The sequence below is a fragment of the Gobius niger genome, assembly GCF_951799975.1.
Source record: "Gobius niger genome assembly, chromosome: 1".
NCBI lineage: Eukaryota > Metazoa > Chordata > Actinopteri > Gobiiformes > Gobiidae > Gobius > Gobius niger.
In genome coordinates this window covers 65,404,913-65,427,352 of record NC_136852.1, presented here as the reverse complement: position 1 = coordinate 65,427,352, position 22,440 = coordinate 65,404,913, and the positions used below count along the sequence as shown (strand labels likewise).

General features: G+C 40.1%; 1 protein-coding gene across 2 annotated transcripts; it reads left to right on the top strand.

The window, feature by feature from the left end:
• Nucleotides 1-342: 342 nt before the first annotated feature.
• Nucleotides 343-18,065, top strand: rnf122 (ring finger protein 122). Of its 2 annotated transcripts, none has more exons than XM_079579358.1 (6): nt 343-750; nt 10,357-10,513; nt 16,242-16,287; nt 16,363-16,404; nt 16,495-16,574; nt 16,764-18,065. In XM_079579358.1, exons 1-6 carry the CDS (start codon nt 726-728, stop codon nt 16,876-16,878), a joined length of 465 nt encoding a protein of 154 aa, XP_079435484.1. In that variant the 5' UTR covers nt 343-725; the 3' UTR covers nt 16,879-18,065. The 2 variants fall into 2 exon arrangements, with proteins under 2 accessions (XP_079435484.1, XP_079435483.1); XM_079579357.1 differs by having other exon boundaries at nt 16,492-16,574.
• Nucleotides 18,066-22,440: the final 4,375 nt, after the last annotated feature.

Below are 22,440 nucleotides of genomic sequence, written 5' to 3'. Positions count from 1 at the left end.
TGGCCTGGGATTGGACTGGGATTCCCCCCAAGGAGCAGGAAAACGTGTGCGCAATGTGGTGGAAAATGGGAGGGTGCCATATGGTCATCATCTCAAGTCTGTGGATTACCATGCAGTTAGTACAGTTGTGGTAGCAAGATGTTAAAATGACACTCATTCTCTGTTCTGGCTTAATAAAACACAAAAGGAGTGGACTACATTAATTGAACTACTTTTAAAACCCTACCAGGCAGATAAGAACACGCACAAGCCTATGCTGCATGTGATTGGTCCAGCTGCACGCCACCAACCTCCAAGGGGCGGAACTAGTCAAATGTAGCCAGTGGTCTAGTTTCTGCCTTCACTCTGATGCTGCTGGGTCAGTGGTACACTGTCTATCAATAATTATAGCCTTAAAAGCCACCGCGAGGAGGAGCACAGTGGCAGATTTTTTTATTATTTTTTTGTGCATCCACCCTTCATCCCCTGAAGTCCACGACAATACGCAGCGTTCGTGAATATGTGGCGCCTCCTCACTATAACTTTAGCCGTGTATCATCCATTTTAGGGCGATTTTACGACGCTTTTTACATGTCATTGTCTCGGTTACCTTCTCCGCGGAGGGCTGACGTCACCACGTGTACAACTTGGACCTCTCTGCGAGCATCCACCCGAACAGGCGTCGCGGCTTGTTGGTAAACAGCACTGGGATAGCGGCGGCTGTGAGGACTCCCTCTGGCGCATTGATGCACCCGTTTCAGTGGTGTAACGGTGAGCATTCACTTTGTCAGGCCTGTCTTTGAGCCTGCTATAAACTATTATGTGGCCAGGAACAGCATAACTCGTTTAGATTATTGATAGACTGGGATTAATGTTATAGTAGCCCCGTTGGAGAGAGTACCCATGACTGTGGACAAAACCATGGTTGCTTGACAATATTTTGGCTCAGTGGGATTGTGTAGCCTTCCTTTAACACTAGGCCTATGTGTTATTGTCTATATCAGCTGTATTCCCATTGCTTTTACATATGTTATTATAAAACCTTTCTTGAATTGGTCAGTGATGTGCTATTCCTCCAGTTGTGCTCATCTCCAGTCATAAACATGTTATAATGAAGACAACATGATCATTTAACTGTGCAGTCATTTGTATGTCATTATGTTCTGTCTTCACAGTTCCTTATTCCTCTGATTCACCAGTGGTCAAAAGCCAAGCAACTTCTTTGTCATGCATTAACAACTTCTTTGTCTTGTGCTATCTTGTGCCCCCCCTCGTCATGCTCTCGACTTCATCTTTGGTCACAGTAAATCAGTGCAGTGAGTGTCAGTCCCATGTTGTCACAATAGGACTTGTGATGGATTAGTGGTCCTTTCCTGTGACTTTGTGTATCTTAGTGCGCCTGCTGCTCCAGTGGTCTCCCTCCTCAGTGTGGACGATTGGTGGTGTCCAAGCCAGAACAATTACCCCCTTTGTGCTGCCCAATTCCCCCTGCTATTCATAGAGGAAATTGTACGCACACACCGAATCAAAGAGTGACATTCATGCTCCAAAAATGATGGCAGTACAAGGCGACTGCATCTGTTTTGTTTTTTTCCTCCCCCTTTGCCTGTTCCTGTTTGTCCCAGTGTTTATATGTGACACATGTAGCGCTTTATGCCTGACGTGGACTACTCTGAATTTAACCTAGTTTCTGCTTGAGAAAAAAAAACAAAAAAAACAGTGGCGGCGGCTCTGCAGGCGAGCTTGAGTGTTTCTCCTATGTGAAGTCCTAAATATTTGATGGGATGTTCTCTTTCTGCTCAAGAAGCGGCAGCTGCTTTGTGCGAATACGGCGAATGTAGGGCAAAATCCCCAGCAGGCGTCTCGATGGAGAAATCACAGCTGATGTTCTGCAGCTCACAGGGACTCCTCTGTCAGTGGCATGAGAAGCTGTCTGACTATGATTCTCTTTGTCCTTCCCCCCTTATAAGAACTTTCGCTCCTGCTTTCCCTTTTTTTTTGTGTGCATCTGCTACTAACGGTGCCATGGAAACCCCTCCTGTGTGTGTGCCAATATATAGGTCAGTGGTCACACAGGGCTCCACCCACAGCAAAATATCTCATAATGCTGTCTACTCGCTGTGTCTGTTAGGGATGCACATTTAGAGAAAGGTCTTTTTGTTTTCACTGAGATGTCTGGTCTTAACAGAGATGTGTAGCCAAAATATTGAGTAATATTGAGTAGAAGTAATTGTTAGTGACACAAATAAGAAGAGCCGGGTAGAGTAGCCAAAATATTTACCCAAGTAAAAGTAACGTTGCTTTGAAATAATTTTACTCAAGTAGAAGTAAAAAGTAGTGGCCATACCGTCTATGCTATGCCCAATCCCGTCAGACCTTGGAAGCTAAGCAGGGAAGGGCCTGGTACTTGGATGGGAGACCGTTTGGGAACACCAGGAAGCCTAGCGAATGTAATGCGTGAGTGAGTGTGTGGTGGTGGTCGGAGAGGCCGATGGCGCAGACTGGTTGCCTCGCTTCCATCAGTCTACCCCAGGGCAGCTGTGGCTACAATAGTAGCTTACCACCACCGAGTATGGAGTGAATGAATAGTGCAATGTAAAGCATCTTTGAGTATGCAGAAAAGCGCTATATAAAAACCAATGCATTATTATTATTATTATTATTATTATTATTATTAAGTAGCGAAAGTAATTGGGGAAAATGGCCATTCCGCCTTTGCTATGCCCAATCCCGTCAGACCTTGGAAGCTAAGCAGGGAAGGGCTGGTTGGTTGGATGGGAGACCGTTTGGGAACACCAGGAAGCCTAGTGAATGTAGTGTGTGAGTGAGTGGTTGGTGGTGGTCGGAGGGGCCGATGGCGCAGACTGGTTGCCTGCATTAATTACAGTAAAGTGCAAGAGTGCAGATAAAATACTTTCAGTTTTTATATGCAGGTAAAAATAACTGTTTTCAGCCTGGATTTGATCATTGTCAGAGTTGAGTCCTGTCTCACATCCTCATGAAGACTGTTCCAGATTTTAACTGAAACGCAGCCTCACCGTGTTTAGTCCTGATTCTGGGAACCACCAGGAGCCCCTCCCTGAAGTTCTCAGGGCCCGAGATGGTTCATACAACTGTAACATGTTAGAGATGTACTTTTGGTTCTAAGCCATGAAGAGACTTCTATTTTCTGAGCAGCAGGAAGCCAGTGCAGAGACCGCAGCACTGGACTAATATAGTCGTATTTCCTGGTTCTTGTCAAGTACAAGTAACAAAGTACTTGTAATTATACAGGGTAACTGTTTGAACATAGAAGTCAGGTTTATTCACCAATTGATTCTCTCGTAGAGGGCAGAGTATGAATTGTTTTACTCTAGAAAAGATATTGTTAGTTCAAAATAACATTACTCAACTGTAAGTCAAAAGTATTTTGTGATAAAACTACTCCAAGAAGTAATTGGCTAAATGTTTCATGTTTGCGATAAAGTATTTTTTCCCCTCTAAACAACACATTTCAGACATCACTATATCCCTCATCATGCAGTCCTAGTGTGAGCACAAAAAGGTAGCTCAGGGGGTCAGCGGGAGCAGCCATCTGCACGGACAGCCCTGACGCCGTAAACACTTGAATAAAAAATGACCCAGATTTTCTGAGCGAGGCGAGTGTTTGCCGCTTGCTTCACGTATGATTTGTGCAGCAACATGAAAAGCAAAAACAGGGAAACAAAAGCAACCCCCAGCCTCTCATCAGCATGTGTTCATAATCAATAGCACAACAATAGGAGTGCGTACAACGAAATCTATCCAACGGCATCTATTGCAGTTCTCACATGTGTCCATTGATCTCGTTGCGTTGAACATGAACGCCGGCTGCGCCTTGTTGAAGGAAGATTGGCTCACGTCAATATCTCCTGGTGATTGCTTCTTGCTGTGTGAAGCCGTTTAATGCGCGCACTTGCGGCCGCAGAGCATCGGCCCATCATTGGACTCAGATTAGTGAAGCATTAGGGCTCATTCAGACTGGAGTGGAACTAGGAGGCGGCCAGTATTGATCCTCTGAGATGGGGGGAACGTCACGGAGAAATGTCAGTGTATTCATTTTTTGCTCCAGGAGTAGTGAGAAATCAAGCAACGTACAAAAGAGAGGTCTTGATTCATCTATTGCTACATCGTGAAACAACTGTGTGTGGGTTGGACAGCTCATCGCAATCGGATCGAAACTGCAATTTGCTGTTAGTCAAATACAAACTTATTCTTTTTTTTTAAAAGTCTTATTTTGCTAAACCTCTTAAAGGAACAGGCCACCGTTTTTCCATACTGAGATGTGTGCTTACCTGAGCTTAGACGAGTTGATAGTGTATCTGTCTGGTCTTTGTGTGTGCCCATGTTAGAGCGGGGTAGCTTCCAGTTTCACCCCTGTTTGGAGCTATAGGAATATGCTGGGAGAGGCCAAAAGCTAACAACATCGTTGGTCTTTTTGCGTGACTGAGGGCACGCACAAAGACCAGACAGGTACGCATCAACTCGTCTAAGCTCAGGTAAGAACATATCTCAGTATGGAAAAACGGTGACCTCTTCCTTTAGTCCCACACCTGAACCGAGCACACATTCTCCACTTTGGCTTTACTCAAATGAAAAAGCTTTTCGATGTCTATAGTAATGCATCATTTGAAAGCTAAGACCTGCATAACTGACTACAAAAACTGTTGTCATGTCGCCACGTTTTCATCACATTTTTGTCTCTTTTTCATAGCTTCTTTTGGTTGTTTTTTTTCCCACACTTTTACTGTTTTTTCATCAGTTTTTCACCTTATTTCTTCTTTGCCACATTTTTTGTAGCTCTTTTGCGTCTTTTCTGTTGCTTTTTCATCTTTCTTTCTTCATGTTTTTGTCGCTTTGTTATTGTGTTATTGTTACTTTTCCGCCACGTTTTTGTCACTCTTTTGCTTCTTTGTTCTTGCATTTTCATCCTGGTTTTCGTCTCCATTTTTGCTTCTTTCAAGAAGCCTCTAGACCCGGGTAAAGCCGAACTGGAGAAAATGTGTGTTCAGGTGGGGGTTAAGAGGTTAAAACCTGCTAACCCTTCAGTTTAGACTTTTGCAAACGTATACGGAAATGCATGGGAGTCGTCTATTAATGTTAATGCTCCTGGATGGGGTTGAAATGTGCCTAAAGAACTGGATCTGGATCGCAAAACCAATTGAAATCCATCTCAGAAAACTAGGAATTTGATGTGCCAGCCCTAGATTGTTTTATGTGTTGCTTAGATTTCGTAAATTTGGTCTAATAAGAAATCTACATCCATCCTTCGCTTTCAGGCTTCAGTTCATCTTATTTCCCACGTGTAACATCAAAGCACACGGGTCAGAAGATTCCAAGCTTGAAAAGATTTGTGAATGGAAAAATACACTGGGCACTGAAGTGAGTTTTGATAATAAAGGTAAAAGGCTGTACAGTATGAAGAACAGATGTAAGTTATGTTGCCGAATACTTAAGTCGGAGGCATAACTTATTCCTTCCCTTCTAGTCAGAAAGCAGCCCTAAACATGACCCCTGTGGTTTTCCATTTATAATTACAGTTCATAAGGAGCTGCCACATAATTTCAAACCAAGTGACACAAGCATTTTGATTCCTGTGGTACTTCAAGCATTTACTTCAGCATGCGTGCTATTTTATTTCTGTCATAACAATGTCTCTGCTGCTATGTGAGTCAGTTGTGAGAGCTGCAGTGCAAGGGCATCTCGTCCGCCTTGGTATTTTGACTTTGAGTTCAAGTTTGGTCACGGACACCAACTGTGTATTTTTAGAAGGGACACCCAGTTAGGAATTTATAGTACCACCGCCACCACTTCATTCATAGTCAGTAGGTCTCAACATGAATATTTAACAGAAGTTGTATAATATCTGGAGAGCTCTTCGGATTAAGATGTGAAGTCTCTGTCAGATCATAAAATGTCTTAATATAGAATTGAGCCTTAACCTTCTCACCTTTTGTGAGGTAAAAACATCTTAAAGCAGTAGTGTAGTGACAGGAGTGCAGTGAGTGCCGACAGGTGCAAGCTATTGTTGTGGCCTTGGGCAAGACATTTCACTCACGTTGCCTGTGTGAATGTAGTGAGTGACTGAGTGGTTGGTCGTGGTTGATGGTATCGCTTTGCTTTCGTCAGTCTTCCCCAGCTGTGGCTACAACAATGGTCTACGCCCATGAGGTGTGAATGAATAATCTTATTACAGCAGAGTTGTTTCTACTAAGACCAGGTGTTGTATTTGTAACTCTTTATCTCTTTGTGCAGAACATTTGTAAAGCGACATCAGCACAAATAGACAATCTGATTTCTCTGATGACTTTTTCTTTGGTCTAATCAGTGAGATGCTCTGCCGCTGCGGTTGATCAAAGTGAAAATCTCCTTAAGTCACCCTGACCTTCACAGTTTTCTGGAGTGGATTGTGTTTAGGGCTCTAGTGATAGCATATGATGTTTCCAGTACTTGGCCCTGTTTTCTGAGTTATTCTGACCTCTTACTTCTTGCCTGCGCTTTGAAGAAACTGGAACTTCTCATTAGAAGAGAAGTTGTTGAGCAGCAGTGGGCAGAGTTGCAAAACTATTTACCAAAGTAAGAATATTGTTTAAATCATTGAAAGAAAATCATCCAAATAATTTGTAGTAGTTTACAGGTAATTGATAAAGCTGCAACTTTATCACCCACAAAGCGACAAGGAAACCTGTCAATGCTCTATAAGCTCTCCAAGCCAATGACGAACAACGATTCCAAGAAATGGAGAGCAGGTTGTTGCCAGTTTTTACAAAACCATCACAGAATTAGTGTAATGTTTGCAAATACTCCTTACATAATTCTGAAGAACATGAGCTTTTGATATTCGTGTTAAATCTATTTGTTGATGTGATCATCTTGTGAAAATCACTCAGTGTTCTAGCACTAATAAAAAAGAAAGGGTTCTAACATTGACCTCTGAAACCCCCTGTAAGTGCAGGACCATGTTCCGAATGTTTTATGAGTCAGTTGTGTCAGTTTATGAGTCCTGTATGCTCTCACATGCTGGGGGAGCAGGGTGAAGGTAGCAGATTGTAACAGGCTCAAGAAACTTGTTCGGCCAGTGTTGGGGGAGGTTATGGACTCTCTGAAAACGGTTATGGACAGGAGGATCTTGGGGAAGATCAGGTCCATCCTGGGGAACTCCCTTCACCTCCTGCACAGCACGCTGGACGGTCTGAGGAGCATGCTCAGTGAGACTGCTCTGGCCCAAATGCACTAAAGAGCGCTACAGGAGCTCTTTCCTCCCAACAGCTATTAGACGCTCTCTGAAACCCTGAACTATTCACAATCAACTCAGAATTATCCATTTTAATTTTAATTTTATTGTCCCAGTGGCACTTTATAATGGCTTTTATTATTGATGGTTGTTATATTGAGCAGCAGCAACTGATAAATTTCCCATGTGGATTAATAAAGTATTCTGATCTCCTGGCCTACTTACAAAGGTCAGTACATCAATCGAAGTTGGGAAAAGAAAGTGGTCCTTGTTTTGACCTCATGGTATCCAAGAATGGGACTTGTCTGACTTCTCCAGCATCTGTTTCTTAAATGTTCTATATGAGCCTCCACCTCCATAGTCACAGATTTTTTTTTCTTTTTTATGTGTATACTTGATGTTGAGACTGGGCTCTGTTGTCCAACCTGTCCAATGCTATAGCACCCTTATTGCCCGTAACTCATCACCCTCCCCCACCTTCCCTACCCCTGACCTTGGCTGCCTACAGTACAGCGGTACAGTGATAATCTATTTCATGGTTAAATAAACACACATACACACAGGCGAAGAGAGGCAGACAATAGCAGAGACTTTTAATGGAAACACCATGTGTTTGTGCTGGAGCACTTTTCCTGGGTTTTCATGACAACGACTGTGTTTGTTATGCAAATAAGAGTTTATTATAGTGTATACTAAACTAACAATATAAATACGGGTGCTGGCATCACTTCTCTGCCTTTAATGAATATTTAAAGCGAGGAGTACTTACTTGCGATTTACAAATGTGTTGCAGATGCAGAGTAGTGTGAAGCGAAGTTGAGAAAATTACCGTGCATTGCTAAGAATTTGGTTTTCTAGATTTGATGTAGGATGTCAGATATCATGAATCCCTAAGGAAAGTTCAAAAATAACTCTAAAGGCTGTTGCGTAAGAGAAACGGAGGAAGTGCTGCAGTAGGTCACTGTGAACCAAAATAGTTAGCGGTCAGGCTCTCCTCAGGAACAGGACTGAAAAAACGATGAAATATAGCTCAATGGAGGGAGAACAAAGGTTACTCCGTGTTCTTAATGGAGTTTTTGTTTCCTGGTTTAAATAAAGACTACGGCAGAATACTAAGATCACAAACTCTGGAATCTTGTATAGCATTTGTTTTCTAATGTCAAAGCTGCTCACATTTAGGTTGTAGTTGCACTTAACTTTAAACAGTTTAAACAGTAGCAGTAGAACAGTGAGTGTCAGTGTTATGATCCTTTTAGAGCGTTTAGAAAGTCCATCCATGGTTTCTAGCAGTCCTCAAATTTGTCATATTCAAGTCTCAATGCAAATGTTTCCATCTGGGCAATTTCTTTAACAAGCTCTATCCATTCTTCTAATGTCGGTAGTTTGTCAGTCATCCATTTCCTTGCAATCACTTTTTTTTTTACTAGCGACCAACATGATATTCCATAGATACAATTGACAAAAACCTTTTATGCAATCCATAATTTAGTCCGTTTAGGGCAACTCCAAAAAAACATGATGGTGCTGGGCCTTGTCCGCGCCGCATAACCTCTAACCGGATTTATCTGCATTTGAACCTCTTTGTGCTGGTGTTCTGAAAAAACGAATCACACTTTTCCACGCAAACTCCCTCCAATTGAGTGAGGATGTACTTTTCCATGAATTTTCTTGTATTATATTCCTTTCGTCCATATGCAGCGTAAAATTACCCTCCATTTCCCACTTTTCCTTAATACATATTGTGTTTTCACCCTTAATATCTTGCAGCATAGTTGTTTTCATTCATTCAAACCTTTATTTAACCAGGAAAAAATCTCACTGAGATAAAAAATCTCATTTACAAGAGTGCCCTGGGCCAAAAGGCAGCAACACAGAAATATACAATTGCATTTACTTTTATAAACTGAATTTCCTTCGGGGATTAATATAGTATATTGTATAGTATCGTATACATATCAACACACATTATAGCATGGTCATTTCAGTTAAAAGAGTGACAAAACTATTTTTGCTTCACAATAATTAAATTGAGCACAAGACACCAATTCTTTAAGTTGCAGTTCATCCTGAAGCAGCAAAAGCCTTTCTGCTCAGTGCGGACTTTAGGCACGGACATAGTACCGAGGGAGAATGGAGGATAATGCACAGTAGGGCTAAATGATATTGAAGTAACTTGTGATATAGCTGGACAATATTGCAATAAAAATATTTTTTATTTCACTAAACCATTTCAACACGACACTTTCCATTCAAATTAACCACAAATTGTAACTCGTTTTTCCAGCTGTGTCAAAACAAGACTTAAGGAAAGACTCGTAAATGTTGAACTAAAACTGAACTTTTACACATTTGTAAGTTCAATGCGTTGTTTGTTTTTGGCTGAGTTTGCAAACAAGTGTCAATCTCAGTCTTCTGATAACTGATGGTCGCCTGTATATAACACAACCTAATTTCCCAGGCAATAACTGGTAATAGTGACCCAGGAGTTTGTGCTTTTGCCTCACAGCAACAAAGGTCATGGGGTTCAATCCCTGGACTGTGCAAGCCTTTGTGTGTGGAGGTTACATGTTCTCACCATGTTCCATCAACATCATTCCATTAACCTGACTCAGCATCTGGAGATAGGTCCCTGGGCGCTCACTGCTCCTTCACGGTTGCTTCGGTGGATGGGTCAAAGTCAGAGGACACTTTTTGTTTTTTTTGTTTTTTGTGATTTGTGATTTTTGTGTGTGATGAGAAATAAAGCACTTTAATCATGACGACAATAGACTTTACAGGGCAGTTTCGTAAAGACTTTGTCCCATTTCGTGAGAATGAAAGAAAATGTTTTCCAAGTAACACATGACACAAAGAGCACTGTCATTTCAGAATATTTCATCCTTTATTGTTTTCCACCTGCCGCCTATAGACAAAGAACTGCTGGCCTCATTACCCGCTACAAACCAGTTGCTTAGATACAGCATTGGTGAATTTACGTCTTCAGGTCCAATGAAAAGAATTCATTTACCTTTACAGAGAAGTCCCGACCTTCTTTTGTTGTCCATGTTTATGCTTTTACTCGCCCATCCTTCTGCGCTCGCTTTTTTCTGAAATAATTTATTTAACTATCTTATCCCTTTGTGCAGGGTGCTTCTGTGGTCTGGGTCTGGTTTACTCCAACAAGTCATGCACCATGCCGCCCATCACCTTCCAGGACCTGCCTCTTAACATCTACATGGTCATCTTCGGCACAGGCATCTTTGTCTTCATCCTGAGCCTCATCTTCTGCTGCTATTTTATCAGGTAAGGATTTTACTACTATGCAACAAAGGAGCCAGGCAACTTTTAACCTCTTAACCCCCGCCCGAACCGAGCACATTTTCTCCAGTTCGGCTTTACCCACATCTGAAAGCTTCTTGAAAAAAAGCGCAGAAAACAAGGATGAAAATGCAACCCAAAAAAGACCAAAAAGAGCAACAAAAACACAATAAACAAGTGACAAAAATAAGAGTAAAAATTGATGGAAAAGTAAAATAAGACAAAAATGCAACAAAAAAGTGATAAAAACATGACTTAAAAAGTGACAAAAAATATGGTGAAAACACAACAAAAAAAAGCTTCAAAAACAAGGAAAAAAAGAGATGAAGAAAGCAAAGAAAAATGACAAAAAAACACCAAAAAAAGTGCCGAATGTGACAAAAAAGTTATGATCAGTTAAGTGGGCCTTAGCTTTCAAATGAGGCATTACTCTGGCCTATAGGCTGTAAACTCCAGTCGAGAAGCTTTTACATTTGGGTAAAACTGAACTTGAGAAAATGCTCTTGGTTAAGGCGGGGGATAAGAGATTAAAGTAAGTAACTGAAAGAGCACACAGTACACGCACAGGCCACAAAACTCCAAAAGAGGAACAGCATTACCCGCCCCCCCTCCCCTCCACGAACCAAAAGGACGGGATATGAGGCAAGAGGAAGCAGGCCAGAGCTGCTGCAAAGTCCAAGCTGCTTGAATTTAAATAGGACACAGCGGGAGAGCGGATGAAAGAGGGCACAACACCTGTAGTCAGAGAGCTTTGTCATCCGCGGTGTCTCCAGATGGCTGGCATACTGCAGACACCTCGTCATATGTTCCGCCGCGGATGAGTTTAGTTCGCCGTCCGGGTCACTGCAATTATCATAATGTCTGTGTCTGTATCTCTGAATCTGAATTCTGCAATAATTTATTTGCGCCACTCATTAGAAACACTGCTGAAGACTCTATGATTCTACCGCTGTCGGCTATCAAGTGTTTGAGTAACTAGTTGTCAGAAATCACTCCTTTTCCCATTAGTGCTACCAGGTCAGTGTCTGTTTGGACGCTACGATGATGAATGTTTCGTCTGGCTTTTTCTGCAAAATCCACCAAGTTCGTCGGCGAGCCTGTTGTGTCTCTTAAAGCGCTTGGCTCTGAATCATAAGCAGTGAGTCACTTCCTCTGGCCCCCGTTAAGAAGCTGGAGGTAGACTCGAGTAGGAGTGTGTGTGATTGCAATTTCATTTATAGAGCGGCTGATTCACCATTTTGAAAAATCAATCATTTTGCTCCGGGTACTTTTGACATGATCCGTCTATACAAGTTGACTCTGCATGTCCTCCCTCTGTCTTGCTCCAGGTTTCCGTATCAGCCTCCTTTTTGGGTGAATCCCTTAGGTTGACAAAATTCCCGGCTTAAAGGCCTTTCCAGTCCATGATTTGTTAATTGACTCTAAAAGCACACAGCCCGTCTCATTCATTAGTTCAGCAGGTACTTGCTACATTACAAGAATATAATTAAATACACACATTTTAAGTGCCACTGTAATGCTAATGAGACACCCCTACTTTATCTGGTAACAACAAGAAAAAAAAAGGGGAGGCTAAGTAGCGTGTTTATGAAAAGGACCAGTCTTTTCAGTTTATTACACTTGTAGCAGTGTGAGCAGATAAACAGCGGATTTTAACCTCTTAACTCCCGCCTGAACCGAGAGGATCTTTTTCCTCACGTCATCAGATTTTTTTTCCATAATTTTTTTGTTGGGTATTCAACTCATTTTTGTAACTCATTTTTTTTTTTACATTTTTTGTCACATTTTTGTCATTTTTTCGTCAACTTTTTGTCAATTTTCTATCACTTTTTTGTCCTTTTTTTTGACATTTTTTCGTATAATTTTTGTCATTTTTTGGTCAAATTTGTATTACATTTTTGTCACATTTTTGTAATTTTTTTGTCACTTTTTTGTCATTTTTTTTGGTCATTTTTGTGACATTTTTGCCACGTTTTCAACAATTTTTCGTCGCTTTTTTGTCACATTTTCATTATTGTTTTCATCTCAGTTTTGTCACTATTTTCACACCTTTTTTCCAGAAGCTTTTGGATTGGGGTAAAGCCAAACTGGAGAAAATGTGCTCGGTTCAGGTGGGAGTTAAGGGGTTAAAGGATAAATCGCCCGATAAGTACTTTATTAATTAGAAAGATGCGCAAAAGTAGGCTAATACAGCAATAGCGTAAAGTTTAGGCATTTGGGCTAGCAGCAAAGCTAAAGTTAGCATTTGACCGTTTGTACAAAAACAACATACCTTAGAAATATTCCATCCTCAGTATCATCGCAGCGACTTCACCCAGGGCCATGGTTTCTAATGTCCCAATTCTTCCCAGGAATTAGATTAGAAGCAGTTTTCACAAATTTCAGGGCGCAATACTGTCTAATGCTAATAACAGCAATTAGCCAGCCACTTGCTAGCTCAAGACAGATCTTTTTTTTAATAATGCCTAATTATATGCAAAGTGCACAAAGGTGATCTTTGTTGTCTTTGTTGCTTTCTTCTTACAAATATCTGCTTTTACAGTTTTCAAATCAAATTTCATTCCACTACTACTAAAAAACAAATCATGTACAGGGCCTTTAAGAAATGATGAAGAGACTCACAGCAGTGACACCGACTGCTCCTGAAAGATAGCCCAGGTTGTAAAGAGATGTGGGATATTTCCCTGTTGAGAAAATTGAGTCTACTGTATACAAGCTTTTGATCTATTGCTCTGAACAAAATTGGATGGTCTTTCTCTGATTAAAAACATTTATTGTGGAGTATGGAAGTAGCACATCCAATCACTATTATACAGTGAGTAACTGATTAGGCACGGTCCATAAATGAACAAACAAATTGCTATATTGACGTTACATGAAGTTAAAGGCATGTCTTCTTTTCTGCTGCTCTCCTGCAAATCCCTACAGACTTTCCTAATTAGACATTTGTATTCCACAGCATTCCGGGTGATGTCTGCATAGCTATAGTACATGCTTTCAGCCCTTCAGCCCTGCTCCAGTCCAGACCATTCATGCTCTAATATTGGCACAAGCTGGGAGTGTTCTCCATTGCACCTGTAATAATATACAGTGCAAAACCAAGGCAAATATCAAACACCGCTAATTACTCTGTGATTTATCTGCACAGTGCTGGTTCAGTGCAAGGGACACCCAAGCTCACATCTGCCCGTCTGTCCTCCAGCACTGGCAATGTAATACTTAATCTGGTGTGGTAGAATGTAGAAACAAGATATATATATAAAAATATATACAGTATCCCATAAAAGTTTGGAAATTGGTTTATTTAACCCTTTTTTGTTTCCTACATTATCCCATGTGCTCATTCATAGTTTTAAAGGGTACTGTATGTATTCAGGGATTAGAGTGCAGCAGGTAGACGTCAATGGCAATGAAAAATATTATATTAAAGATGGAGTGGTTGAGGTGGCTGTCGCTTTGCTGGAGAAAGAAAGGGAGAAAAAAATGTATGGTTTGAGAGTAAACAAGCTGTGATTGGCTGCAAAGGACAGGCAGGGGATGCAACTCACTTTGCATGGGAAGGCCATTGTCATTAAAAAGCTAAGATGTTTGTATCAAGAGACACAGACATAAAATGCTTAAAAATATATTCAACAAATCTCTACCCTATGTTTAAAGGCTACACTGGGGATTGGTTGGTTGCATTTCAGGTTGTGGATCGGGTTTGTCGAGATACAGTGCACACAGTAGACAGTGAATCATAGAAAGTAGCAATTAGTGAATAGTCATAATCAGCTGCCTGTGTATGTTTCCGTGTCATCCTTATGACTAACTTCCCACTTTAGACCCATGTCTATTGTGATAAACGTTTTAAATGAAAATAAAACAAATTTATTTTTATAGATTTATATATTTATTCAATCAGCGTCAATAATAAACCAGATAATCAAAGCAATCTGCAGCCTCTTTCATTTATAACTGCACAATGTGAGAAAAAAAATGCAGTATTCGATAACTGTATGAGATGAGAGACCACAGTGATCTGGGGATACTTTGTTGCTCCTTCTGATATGGATCCAGTTTTTGTAGGAAACAAAATAACCACAAATATGATATTTTTTGCCAGGGATTTTTTGTTTCATTTGCGCCACAAAATCAAATTTATGACCTGTGAATAGGCCAAGTCAATACAACGTCAGGCCCGAGGGCTAAATCCAGCCCTTCAGCACAGAACCTATGGCCCTCAAGATGATTTTGAGAAACATTATCACACAAATCAGAGAGTACTTTTAACATTATTAGAGTTAAATGGGAGGAAAAAAAGGTAGAACTATTGTCAATGCACCCAATTAGGTCATATATTATGTACAACACTGGCATTTGAAGGAAGTGCCCTGGAAAATTATCGTTTTAAGGAAGAAATGACATAAATCTACTTTAATTAAAAAATCTACTCAAAAGGATTGAGTAGATTGGGTCTGGTCTTAGATGAGATAAACCTCTAGTAGTAGTTATTCTCTTAATTCAGATTATTTTGTGTCATTTCAAGTGAAAAACAATTGTCTGATTTGAAGTGGGTTTTATTCTTGTTCCATTGGCGCTATAGCATCTGTATCTTGGATTAGTTCAAACCGACTCAAATTCAACATAGAAGAACTTTTATTCAAGCAATTTTAAGTAATTTATCTCATTTAAGATGGTCACTATTCCAGTTGTGCTTTACTTTGGGCTAATAATCAGCGTCTTCGGCCCTCGGTCTATTTACAATAAAGAAAATAGAAAACTTGCTCACCCCTGAACTATAGGGTCTGGTATTACATCACATGAACAAAATAACCTATAATCATTAATTCATTCCGTGTGCTAACTAAACCGTACCATTGTCATTTCAAATCAGGCCCATATCTCACTCCAAGATACAATCTATGTTTTTATTGTTGCATTTAAACAAACATCCCGAAATAACCAGGGCTCAAAGATACAGATCTGTGCTCCATTGTTGCATTTTGGGGGGGAGGCGGTACCGGCGTTCAAACAGTCAGCGCATTCATTAGGCCTTATTGTGTGAGTGTGTCTCTTTGTGGCAGATGTGAGCTCTGGAGTTGTGTGCTGCCCTTTTTTTTAAGTGTGGAAATCTCATTATCAAAGCGTACCGAGTAATTACAAAAGCTCTGGTGTACACAGGGCCATTACTTAAGAACACAAAATGGATGTTTCTCTCTCAGACACAAAAGAAGTGACTTAAAGGAGAGCATCTGTTTTGAACAAGTGGAAAAATGGGTCTAAGATTTCCAGTTCAAGGTACATACAGTACACAGACCAGATTAGGTGAGGGTAAATTATGCATTCCCATCCTGCAATGCCATGCCATCCTGAAACAAGATTTTATTTGTGAGAGAGGGTAACACATTTATGCTGTACTATGTTGGTGAAGAAAGTAGAACATTTGGTGCCTTATTAACTTAGTATTAATAAGGTATTTATAAGCATTAGTAATTAAAAGGCCATATGCTTGCAAAGATATTAAAAAGCTGCTCAGTATAGTTTATCAACTCATCACCTAACCTAATCCTAACCTTATAACCCTTACCTGTAACTCTAAAAAGATTACCAATGCTTACTAATACCTTATAAATACTTAATGAGAACCCCTTAATAAAACGTGATACCGAAAATTTAAAAAAAATAAGCTCCTAATTTTCTAATTTTTCCCCCTATTTTTTTCTCAATTTAGCAAACTACGACACCAAGCCCAGAGTGAGCGGTTTGGCTACAGAGAGGTAATGTATCCAGCTCAGTATTATTTTTGGTATAAAGTTTAAATATTAACTGTGGACTATTGTCGATATGTGCAGGTGGTTTTGAAAGGCGATCCGAAGAAGCTGAACCTTCATGGGGTAAGGACCCACTTATGTACTGTATTGTCTGAATGAGTCATAATGACATGTCTTGACCTCCCTGCGTCTGCTGTCTGTCACTCACAGCAGACGTGTGCTGTGTGTCTGGAGGACTTCAAAGTCAAAGACGAGCTTGGGGTGTTGCCATGCCAACATGCTTTTCACAGGAAGTGAGTATCTGGACAACGATTAGCCTGAAAGAACAATACGCTCTGTAATTTAGTAAATTATGCATCAACCAAGCAACATTTATTTTTTATAATTTATTATTCTACTACTTTTTAACCCTGGTTAAAAAGGTGAAAGACTCCCTCACTGAGGAAGCTTTGATTGTAAGGTCTTGTTGTCTGTGTGTCCAGGTGTCTGGTGAAGTGGCTGGAGGTGCGCTGTGTCTGTCCGATGTGTAACAAGCCCATCGCTGGCCCCCCAGAGCAGCACCACAGCATAGGCACCCTGCTGGATGAACTAGTGTAACACATGTGCTACAGCCCACAGGGACCAGCCACCAGCAACTGCTTTAAGATCATGTCCAGTAAGAACAGGGGACACTGTTTGATTGTAAGGAAAACCAGCAAAACCAGAAGATGCAAATAGTCTGTTGGGGTAACCTAGTTACCACCTGGAGGAAGACTCTGAAAGATGCAGTTGCCTAGCAACATAACGACACCTTGTGGTGTCGGAGATTATGTGGAGCCACCCACACATCACTCCAACACTCCTTTCCAGCATCCCCCTCTTCACCTAATTCTTCACATCTCCTGCTTCTCCAGTGAGGGCAATGCAGAGAAACACGAGCGGGCCTCACAGCAGGACAGCGGTCCCTGTGGAGTGTGTTTGATTTGGGCATTGGAATGACATGCTGCTGTAGCAAATAATGTTATTATAATGCTGTGTGGAGGCCTCACCCTTTCTCAACTTTTCGAGTAACATTTTAAAACTAGGATAAAGATGACACGTCTTAAAGCTGACCAAAGAGAGTGGGAAAGTAAAACTTACACTTGCTCTACTCAGCTGATAACAATGTGTGTGATGATAGTCCCATTCATTTTAATGTTTGCATCGCAGCTGTTTGAAATGTCCTTGACCCACATGTGTCTTTTTCCATACTGTGAACATGTTTCGCTTTGACTGAATTTGTTTTTACTCTGACCCTTTTTGAAACCTTTTTTGACAGTGCACCTTATCTTCTGTCTGTTGCTCCAAAACCTCTTCAACACTTGAGAGCACAGGCTGACACACTACATCGATCCATGTTTGACACTGCTCACTTCATTACGTTCCGTGGGAGATCCAGGTACAGATTTTAGTGTTGTTTTGTGACTTATTTCCAGAAAGGTAACTAAATTGTTCTCGCACACAACAGGTGTTCCACAATCCTCAGAAGTTTTTTCTAATTTTAGTGACTCTGCAAAACACTGCCTAAATTGAGCACAAACGTCACAAAGCACACGGCCCAGACACGCACCTGCACTGTATTCTCTGAGCAGCCCCCCAGGCGAGGCTGCTGATTAAACTCGTCTTTTTGCCAAGAAAATATGTCCATGTCTTGTTGTAAAACCAGAGCAGAAGGCTATTTTGCTCATACATTCCACGTTTTGTAAAATTCAGGTAATTCATGTAAATACGTTAAAAACAATAATAAAAGTTGTTTGTTTTGCGCAGCCTTTCTCATTCTGCATTCTTGTGTTTGGCGCCATCATCTGGTCCGAAGGTGACTTAAGAAATTCTGTTGATTGTGAGGTGTCCTTATTTGTCCTTATCTATACACTGTCACACTTTAAGCAATTTATTTTGGGGGATTATGGAGTTTAAAGAACCTTAAAGAGCTGAAAAATTGACAGATTGAGGAGCCAAAATATTTCACCCAATAAATAGAATCAATTACAGCCACTACTATCTTAGCCTAGCATTAATTTTAAATACATTACAAATCCCAAAGCAAAATTAACATGGTTGGTGTCTAGCTGGTAGTAGCAGTGCAGTGTCGGTATAGTTTGGCATCAGTTTAGGCAAGGCAAGGCAAATTTATTTATACAGCACATTTCATGGCAAATGGCAACTCAATGTGCCTCAAGACGATGGAGATAGTTGGTATTTCAGCCTGAAATACTTTCTGAGTGACAGTGCAGGCTTTTAGCAGCAGTTGTGGTGGAGGTCTGGGTTCATTCTACACATTAGGACATTGCAGGAGCATGTAGGGGGTGGAAAATACTAGTCTAGTCCCTTTAACCTCTTAACTTCCACCTGAACGGATCCCATTTTCTCCAGTTTTGCTTTGCCCTAATCAAAAAGCTTCTTGGAAAAACAAATGAGAAGAAAACAAGGATGTAAACGCAACAAAAATGTGACAAAAATTCAACAAAAATGTGACAAAAATTCATCAAAAATTAATCAAAAAAGTGACAAAAATTCAACAAAAATGTGACAAAAATTCATCAAAAATGTGACAAAAACTCAACAAAAAAATCCCCCAAAAAATCAACAAAAATGTGACCAAAATTGAAAAAAAAAAATATATATATATATATATATATTAAAAAAGGTGACACAGCAACAACGCGAGGAAAAAGATCAGTTTTGTGGGTCTTAGCTTTCAAATGAGGTGCTACACATGCCTATATAATAACCTAAGAGGACAGAATGGATTTGGTTTAGGCGGGTGGTAAGAGGTTAATAATAACAAATATTTCACCTTTTCTTATAATTTTTAACTATACAAAGACAATACTTAAAGGCAACATTTTAGATGTCAGCAAAAAAAAACATGCCCCCAATGACCATCTCGACCCAGAAAAGTCTATTATTGTGGTTAAAGGTTTCAAAATACAAAAAGGTAAGTGCTGCAGTGGGATCCAGGCAATGTTGTAAAGATCTATAAAGCCTCTTCAAGGAAAAAGGCTTGTAGTCTATGAAAGAGCAGGATCTTGCATAAGACACCGTACAAAAATAAATAGGTGTGTGGCAAGAAAGATTTCGAGGTATTCTATTTTAGAAAAGTCCTTTATTCTATATGGACATGCCAATACTTTTACATTCTCTAAAACAGAATACCTCGGAATCTTTCTTGCCACACACCTATTTAGGTCTTATGCAAGATCCTGCTAATTCATTAAAAAAAAAATTGTTCATAAATTGACCTTTTTGTGAGAAATGGCTGTATCGCATGGCGCCTTTACTTTCCATCACAGGAGCCTCTACAATGATTCAGGATAAATTGTTGAAAACCTACAAAATAGTTGATCCTGAAGAATTGTAGAGGCCACTGTGATGGAAAGTAAAGGTGCCATGGGAACCACCCATACAGCCATTTGGTAACAAAAAGGACCTAGTCTATTTAATTTAGTCAACATCTCCATGGAGACGAGCTGAAGACGTCCTGCTCCCAGTGAAGTTACTGTCAGGTCTGAGGTCACAGCAAACACACGTTATTATAAAAATATTTGGTATCGCTTTAGATTAAGGTGTGCTCATTAAGTATTAATAAGCATTAGTAATCATTTTAAGATTAGGGCTAGGGTTACGGTGAGGTTTAGGTTAAAGGGATAGGCCATCGTTTTTCTTGAGCGTCTGAGCTAAGGCGAATTAATGCGTACCTGTCTGGTCTTTGTGCGTGCCCGTGGAAGAGCGTGGTCGCTTCTAACTTCACCCCGTTTGGAGCTATAGGAATATACTGGGAGAGAGGCCAAATGCTAACAACATCTTTGGTTGTTTTGCGTGACTGAGGGCACGCACAAAGACCAGACAGGTACATATCAACTTGTCTAAGCTCAGGTAAGAACATATCTCAGTATGTAAAAAACGGTGGCCTGTTCCTTTAAGGGTTGGCTATGAATAAGCGTGTTATGAATGGCCTATTAGCATGTTAACAGATAAAAGTATATTACGCAGTATGTTAAAACTTTACAAGCATATTATTAAAGCTTATTAATACCTTATTAATACTTAACGAGCACACTTTAATATAAAGCGTTACCAAATATTTCTAATAAAAAGAAATGTTTATATTAAAATGTATTTACTGGGTGAAAGGTTACACAGTGTGGCTTTAAGTTGCTCTACAGAAATGATGACTGTAACTAATTAACATGTACAAAATATGCAGTATTTTTGATACTGGAACATCCAGAGGAAACCTACGCACGAGAGAGCATATAATCCACAGAGCAAAGGTCAGGGAATCCGAACAGCCACACCAAGGCACCACCATGCTTTTCCCATGTGAGATATGTACTACACACTCCAAAGAGTACATTTACTTCAATCACACCAGCCACCACAGTAGTCAGTGTACAGCACATGTGGTTCCTGAGAGCATTGTCGATGATGTTGCCGGGGATCCAAATCTGCCACTCTGTTTATAGATAAATTATTTGCATATTGGCTATATTTAGATTGAATTCTAAGGGGCTTTTACGTAATAGACTTAATAGACTCTGCAACCACACAATAACTTGAGCTGAGGGATTTATCCAGTTTTATAGGCTTTTAAAAAGAAATTGCAGTAAGTCTGTTTAACAATATGAGATCAGTACTTTTGAGCTAATCATCCGAACAATCAAGTGAAATTATGCATAATAATCACTTTCGATCTGTAATTTATTTTTAATTATGCATTATTATTGTGTAGTGTTAATATATCCATGTATATATTGTCATTTTTTCAGTAGAACCCAATGAAAATAAGCTAATGGGGATTCCAATTATAAATAAACAACAACACTTTTTCAAATATTGATAAAGCACTAAATAAATAATTGCACTGAATAATTGATAAGTATTCGTGAATTCATGCTTGTAAATGGGAGCTTATCACCGTGGAAAAGCAAGTGAGAGAAAGTCGACTTTTCAGCCCAATGACCATCTGTACCGCGGCTCATTAAAAGGCACAAGACCCCGGCCTGTTGGTGAGATCCGGCGGGTACCTAGCTATTTCCCCCTCTACAGATTGCAGGTGGCAGAGCATCGCGGGCTTGGAGAGCATTCCTTATACACCCAGCGCCTTCTAATTAGGCTTAGGGCAAAGCAGAGCCTCCAGCTGATGTAAGAAGAGGAAAAAGTGTGAGGAGAGAGAGCATGGTTTGGGAAAGATACTCAAGGCCAGCGCAGCATTCCAGTTTGTGAAGAAAAGTGTTTCCTCATATCAGCTGTTATCTGAGTTGAAACAAAAGTGAAGGCGGAACCAACTCGAGCGCTACTGCAGCTTTTGGTAAGTAGAACAATTATTTCAGCTTTTAAGTGTTATTTTGGGGGATGTGGTAATGGGCCTATTATTAGTCATGTGAAGTGTAGCTTTACAGTATGTGACTGACTTTAAAGGTCCTAAACTTGATCATTTTTCCCTAGTAGCTGGGAAAAAATGTTTTGTTTTACAGTCTACAGTGTTGTAGAAGACATTTGTGAAAACGTATTCATCAGTGTTTGTATTGATGTGCACTAGCGGGCTATTGTTGTTACATTACTGTGTTAGTGTTGCTCCCTGAAAGTAGTGAAACATGCTCATACACTCATCATCCCTCTGAAGAATTGGGGATTTTAGATTTGTGTTAAGGAAATCAAATTAGTGACCCCCCCATTGTTGTAAAATAGGGCCTTTAAATGCATTCTTTGTGTTTGAATTGTGCTCAATAAAACAAAGAAAAGAAACAAAAACATATATTTTAACTCCAAAGATATATTTTTTCTTCTGAATTTTGAGTTGCCCATATTATCCATTCGATTAATATTCACCATAGAGATAAATAATATTAAAAAATGGCTTACACTTGTCTTGCTCTTACAAGCCTGTGTTACCAAGTCTCAAAATCATTCATTTATGCCATACCCGGTGGTGGTAAGCTGCTATTGTAGCCACAGCCGCCCCTGGGATAAATTGACACACAATTTGCGCCATCAGCCCCTCCAACCACCATTTCAACAGGAGATCTAAATCTCCTGTTGAAATAACAACAGATAAGAGGCCAACAACTCTTTTACACTTAATTCGGACAATATAGCTCACCATTTCTCCAGGTAAAATTCATTGTGTATGAAAAAAAA

Coding starts and splice junctions, on each gene's coding strand:
- rnf122 (XM_079579357.1), top strand. CDS start 726: ATGCACCCGTTTCAGTGGTGTAACG. Junction 751..10,356: donor CCCGTTTCAGTGGTGTAACG/GTGAGCATTCAC, acceptor CCCTTTGTGCAG/GGTGCTTCTGTGGTCTGGGT. Junction 10,514..16,241: donor TTCTGCTGCTATTTTATCAG/GTAAGGATTTTA, acceptor TTCTCAATTTAG/CAAACTACGACACCAAGCCC.